We start from the raw sequence: 6,988 nt of genomic DNA on the forward strand, positions 1-6,988 counted from the left end.
TGTGTCATTAACACCCTTAAATATGAAATGAAGTGACGCTTATTACATCTTGAAGAACTTTCTTCTTTTTCTTTTATAATTTTAATATTAGAATTGACATGAGGCGATATACAATGATGCTATGTGAAAATAAAATGAAAAACAATTAATGATGGTAAAAATATGAGTTTGAATTAATTTTAAAATATGACGGGTTAAACTATTTTTAAAATAAAAATATAACATCATTAATATCTAATTTTTGAAATGTTAAAATAATTAAATTATTTAATTAAAAAGTTTAGTGTATTTTTAAAAAATTAATAATATTTTAAAGTACTTAAAATTGTGAAAAATATGTTTTACAAAAATTAAAAAAAATCAGATTCGAATAACTATTTAAACATTTTGAAACAATTATTTAAAATTTTCAAAATTTTGAAAAGAAAAGAAAACATTTCATGAACATAAGAAAATTTTAGAAAGAAGAAAAAAAAGAAGTTTCATTTTGCCAAAAAATTATATTTAATTTTAAAATAATTATATTATTTTAAAACGTGACATCTCAATTCTCACCAACCAATTTGCATGTTTTTAAAAATAAAATGATAAATTTTTATACGCATAAATCATTACATATTGTTGTGTGGCGTCATATGTTACATTTTACTGTTAATATTTAGAAAATATATCATGTTTCAAAAATTTTCATTAAAAGAAAACTTATTTTTTTTTGAATACATGCAATCGTCATGTAGTGGCACACAGCAAGGGTGAATTATGCAGCATCATTTCATATTTAATTGTAAATTGCAAGGCCGTTTTATAATATTATCGATTAATTCAATCTTAATTAATCTGGCCATATGATTCTTTTAACTTTTAAATTTATTGATTTTATATATTTCTTTTCTTAAAATTTTAACTTAACATATTTTTCTACTATTCAAATTATAATATTATATTTATTTTAAATGATATAAATACATAACATATAAATAAAATTAGAAAATAGATAAAGTCGAATATAAGTGTCAAAACCATTTTTAAATTAAAAAAAAAAAGGAATCGACTTTAAAAAACGAATTGTGGAGTCGCCACCGATCTTTTTCGAGGTGTAATCGGATCACCTTGAGATTAATCATTTTAATAAAACATTTGATTTATTAAAACAATAATTTTAAGCTTGTGAAAATCGAGAAAAGGGTTCGGGAGTCAGTTACGCACGAGGAAGGGTTAGCACCCTCATAACGCCCAAAATTGGTACCAATTGATTATTTAACGTCCTATTGTTGAAAATTTGAAGGAAAAAAATGCTAAAATACGATTTCTTTAAAAATGTGTGAACAGATCGAATTGGATTTTAAGATTCGCTCATTCCAAAGGAATAAAATACCACATCCAACACATTAGGACCTGATATTTTAAGCCTCCAAAAACTGAGATCACCTCACGATTTCCAAAATGCAACGAAAAGGGTATTCAATTATTTGGTCCGACGAAAAAACGAAACCCAGCACGTTAGGGCACGATTTCTCAAATTTTCAAACATAGAATATTACCTTGTTTTAAAATTTAGAAAACATGAATGAAATTTTAAAGGAATATTTGACTATTTTGGGCAAGCAGAAAATCGAAACCCAGCACGTTAGGGCACGATTTCTCAAATTTTCAAATGCCAAACATTACCTTTGTTTTGGAAGTTTTTTAAATAAATAATTGCAAAACCGGCTCAAAGTATATTCATTCGGTTCACTTTAGAGTTGAAGCAGTAATATGACATGGATAAATAATGAGAAAATACAAAGGATTAGGATACATGCAAAAGCGACATACCATATATTATAAAAAAATACCAATATTCACATTTGAAGGCTAATGAATTAAAAGCAAATTTAAAGAAGTTCCAAGCAAATTAACACAGACAACATGTGGCAAATTTTAAAACTAACAAACAAATAAATGATATAGAAGAAATGCAATTTGGAATTATCAATATGCAAATAAACAAACATATATAAAAATATTGAAGTAGCATACATGAAAGTTCAAATAGATAAAAAATAATAAAATAAAAATCATATATGAAATAATAATACTTAAATGAAATTTCAAAATACATAATGTATATATAAAGAAAAGTAAGTAACATATAACATAGTATTTGTCAATCTAAATAAATAATATACATGAAATGAAAATTTTATATATAAAACAAAGATACTACTATACGAAAGTATTTAAAATAAATAAAATATACCATTTAAAATAAGGTCCTTAGAAGAAGATATACATACATAAAATAATATAAAATCAATAATATATATACATAAAAAATTAAAAAAGGAAATATTTACATAAAATAATAGGAAATCAATAATGTATACTAAGAGTAAAAATAATTTAGTATAAGTTACATATATACATGTATAATGGTATTGAATTGAACATCTATAGATCTTTAAATATAGGAATATATGAAAGAAAATTTAAAACTAATAAAACGCAAAATACAATGAATAAAAAAAAGAAATAATAATGAGAACAATGTAAAATTAATGATCGAAATGAACATTAGCATGAAAGTGGGGGACTAAATGCACAAATCCCCCACTTATAGCCAAAACATGCGAAGAAACTTTCCCTTCCCCCAAAAATGCTGTTCCATTTTATTAAAACCTGTTTTACAATTTTTACTCTGAAAAAAACAAATAAACATTCTGAATTTTATTTTTTGTTTAAAAAAACCTAAATACTTTATGCTTTCCATCTCCCTCACTCTCCCTTTACTCTTCAGTCGAAAGGCTAATGCCCAAGCTCTCCATTCGCAACCAGCGAAGGTCTTCCTACGATGACTCCGGTGAGCTGCTTCCCCTTTCTCTTATTGCTTATATACAGTAGATAAAAAAAATCAAAGAAAATGGCAATAAAGTTGAAAGAAAAATGAAACTTTAAATCACCTCAAACAAATATGGTTGCTATATCTTTCTGTATGTGTTTGATATTATTTCTATCTTCAATTTTTCTAAAAAAAAAAAATCCAAAAAACCCAACCCTTTACAATGAAAAATTTGGAGGCTTTATAGCCGAATACAAGTAGTTTTCCTGCTATTTTCTTGCTCAAATCGTAGGTCGTGGAGACGTGAATGGACGTGGGCGAGCAACGAACTAGTTGGGGGTCATGCCTAGTGTGCCGACGTGTGTGGTGGAGAGGCGCTGAACGTGGGGGTTGCGGCGTGGGTAACCTAGGGATTCCTAAGTTAGCTGACTATTTTGCTTGGAATTTTGGATCAATGTATTGAGCCTGTTTAATTTAGGCCAAAGCTGTATTTTGGGCCGACATTTAAACTTGAGCTTCAAAATCTATATTGGACTGTATTTTTATTTTGATTTTTACAGAAATTTAAAAACCCGGGCAAAATGGGCCTTTTACAATAAGTATTAAATATTAAAGCTCGATTCACAAATTAATCATTTTATGAACATAGTGTGCTTAAGCTCCATAGTTTCAGTTGCTCTAATATATATACATTTCATTTGATTTTAGCTTTTCATTTTAATTCTTAAACTATTAAATCATGAATGAAGAAGTAACTTTTTTTAAAATTTTACTTCACATACATATGAATAACATGTTAATATCTAATTAATGTTTAAATTTTAAAATTTTTAAAAATTATTAAAATATTTTTATTTCAAAAATTTTAAAATTAATTAAATACTGACATTTCATCACATCAACAAAGTTTAAAAATTAAATTTTCATTCATTTTGAAATGAATTTACAAAAATACAAATGTTAGAATATGCCTATACATTTTAGGTTTGAAATACCTATAATATTGGTCAAATATAATATAATAATTTATGTTATGAGACGAATCGGATATAAAGTAAGCCATATAATCCAAGTGAAGGAAAATGATTCTGAAGCAAATATTGGGAGGACAAAAAAACCAGAGTACCATACAAAATGTATATAAGCATAACATCATCTACTTCAAAAGATACAAGGACAATAAGATTATGAGCCACTCAAAAAAAGACACTATCAAAATGCATTGAACTTAACCAGATTGTTTCAACACTCCTTGGTCTATGAATCAATATTTGATAGGAGCAATAACTTCCAACTGCGCACCAAGCTTCTCCTCCGCCACCTTTTCAGCTTTAACCCTAAGCTTAACGAGTTGCTTCCGTCTCTCATATGCCACTTGAGCTCTCTCTTTCCTCTTCCTCTCGAGCTCCTGGAGGGAAGAAACAAGGAATCAGGAAATCAACAGATGTTATCAACTCCCAAGGTTTAGATAGTTGTATGTATAACAAAAAGATGAAGAACTGTACAATATCAAATACCAAAATAAGAGTATTTCATCCAAGTAAATAACACTCGATAAAAGAATTGAGCAGTCAGCAATACATGGTAAAAAATGTTGGGAAAAGTCGAGCATGCATGCTCAAATCAGATCCCAACCTTCAAAACAGAGACTGAGCAACAGAGGCTGAGAGTACAAAACAAAAAGTGACGTTCTCTTGTTTGCATGTAAGATCTCTTTCTATGAAAACCTTCTTGGAGTTTTACTAGGATTAAAGCGTTCAGCAAAAAAGCTTTTAGGTTATAACAATGTAATAAACAACGTTCTATGTTGATGAACTTTAAACGAAAACAAGCCAAATATCAGTCTTCACCTTGATAGTGTCATAGTGATTCCATCCAACCTCAGATGAGAGCTTGCCCAACAAGCAGTACTTGTGTCCTTTCTGAAGCCTCAAAACCCTAATTTAAAAACCAAAAAGAATTTTAAATCATTGTACATAACTAGTCGTGATCACTGCAAGTGAAGGAAATCTAATTTGCAGATAAGAAATTGACCATCAAAAACTCACTTGAGAGCATCAGGAATAACCATCCTCTTTATCTTATCATAAGGTGCAGGAATCCCCTCATAAGTCTTCAAGCGAGCAAGAGCTGCTGCTCCACGTTTAGTCTTGTGAGGAATCATACTGCAATAAAAAACAAATATAAATAATGAAAAGCAGCGTAGTTAAGGTGTGCACCTTCATTTAATTTATTTCATTCACTATACTTTTACTAGTAAGAAAAGGAATAAATGAACTATCTACTTCTCAATATTCGAGTATTCAACAATATATGTGAACCATAAAGAAATCATGTCTATTGACCACAAAGGAAAAAAGAAAACTCTGCAAGCATTGTAGGATAAACTAAACTACTCTTAGGAGTTTATTATCAGAATTGTATATACACAAACATTCAATGAGCTCCTTTCAGTCAAGCAAGCACTTTTTAGCACCTTGCACGATATAAATGTTCTAACACCTAAAAATGGCTAATGTACCATTTTTTTTGTTCGGAACCAGAGTATCCACCACTAACAGTAGTGACTAATCCCCTCATCACAAATGCTCTCTAAAGAGGTAAACAGCTGACCATGAAATGTGCTTGATTTCCATAAGCAAGAATTTAACTCAACCACATGATTAAGGGACGAAGTGAGCAACCATCACACCATACCTCATGCGCCATTCACAACACGTAACATAAGCAAAACTACATCACAACTGAAAATGCAGTAAGTGTAAACTTCATATATAATGAATCAAAACACCCTTTGCACCATAAGATCCATAGATCTTCGCAGCTGTATTCTCTCAACTCACAGATAATAACCTCAAGCACATTCGTAGTACACTTTCCATTTCTTAAATGAATAATGAGGAATCAGAAAATCCATCTAAACTTTCTATTATCAAACATAAACAGCACGCAACTTCCTCTTCATGCTTTACAAGATTTTCCAGCAACATATACAAAAAACTTGAAATCAATAAACCAGATATCCATCATAAAATGAAAACAGAAACATACCCACGAATGGTACGCCAGAGGATCTTAGCAGGAGCACGAAAGTGGATGGGACCATGAGAAGGCTTAGTGTTCATACGCTTCCTCAAGAACCTCATGTACTTCATCTTCTGCCTCACCAATCCACCCGAAATGCAAATTTCCTCACATCTCACCACCACTACTTTCTGCCCATTCAACAACTCCTTGGCCAATATCGATGCCAGCCTTCCTAGCATGTGATGCCTAGCATCCACCACCACCCTCTTCGCGCATATCCCTGAGCCTGAAACCATCTTTTCCTCTTCTTCTTCTTTGCTTGATAGCTTTGCCCAGCTGCTGCTGCTGCTGCCACTGCCGCCCTTCCAACAAAATTATGTTGATTGCAGCCTCTAGGGTTTTTAACAGGCTCTTTTTTAGGGTTGGTTTTTGGGTTAAGAAACAAAAAGACATGAAGTAAGAGAAAAGGAATGGACTTTCGTTAACTCAGGCCCAACTACTCTGACCTAAATTTACAACCCTCTGCATATTCAATAGCAAAATAGCCTGAACCCCACGAGATTTGAAGAGTTTTAATCAATTAAATTTGGTTTCCTATAAAATTACCAAAATAACCTCTTTAAATTTATAACTAATCATGCATTTTTAAACTTCAATTAGATTTTGATTATTTTTATATTTTTAATTATATATTTAATTTGTATGATATAATTTTTATTTAATCTCGTAATAATTAATGTAATATTAAAATTATGTAATATATCAAAATCAAATTTAGGTATTAAATTTCTATATACAAAAATTTAATGGTAAAATTTTAAGTTTGATCTCTTTATTTGTTAGGTCATATAAAAGAGTGAAAATACTTTTGAAAAGTTTAGTTTAATATTTAAGTATTTAGTATTGTTGTCAAAAATTATTTTTAAGAAATAAAATGTCCATTTTAAATATGGTATTATAAAGTAACAAATGTACATTTAAATAATGTCCAAATTAGTTAATATTATGATATTTTGAGAAATTTTTTAATTAATGATTTTATTTTAAAATGTAATTTGAATATTTAATCATATTGAATATTAACATAACATAAATAACATAAACCTAAAAATTTAAAATATTATATGTATTTAGATTAAAGTT

The 6,988-nt window shown here is 29.2% G+C and overlaps 1 protein-coding gene and 1 long non-coding RNA gene across 2 annotated transcripts; one reads left to right on the forward strand and one right to left on the reverse strand.

Moving 5' to 3' along the window:
- Positions 1-2,612: 2,612 nt before the first annotated feature.
- LOC108465739 (uncharacterized) lies at positions 2,613-3,417 on the forward strand. Its single transcript, XR_001868536.2, has 2 exons — positions 2,613-2,839; positions 3,111-3,417. It is a non-coding gene; the product is annotated as an uncharacterized LOC108465739 (long non-coding RNA).
- A 474-nt stretch (positions 3,418-3,891) lies between these two features.
- LOC108465737 (60S ribosomal protein L13a-4-like) lies at positions 3,892-6,378 on the reverse strand. Its single transcript, XM_017766121.2, has 4 exons — positions 5,870-6,378; positions 4,867-4,983; positions 4,669-4,756; positions 3,892-4,226 (listed from the first exon to the last, which is right to left on the reverse strand). Exons 1-4 carry the CDS (start codon positions 6,139-6,141, stop codon positions 4,083-4,085), a joined length of 621 nt encoding a protein of 206 aa, XP_017621610.1. The 5' UTR covers positions 6,142-6,378; the 3' UTR covers positions 3,892-4,082.
- Positions 6,379-6,988: the final 610 nt, after the last annotated feature.

This window comes from Gossypium arboreum, chromosome 10 (genome assembly GCF_025698485.1).
Source record: "Gossypium arboreum isolate Shixiya-1 chromosome 10, ASM2569848v2, whole genome shotgun sequence".
NCBI lineage: Eukaryota > Viridiplantae > Streptophyta > Magnoliopsida > Malvales > Malvaceae > Gossypium > Gossypium arboreum.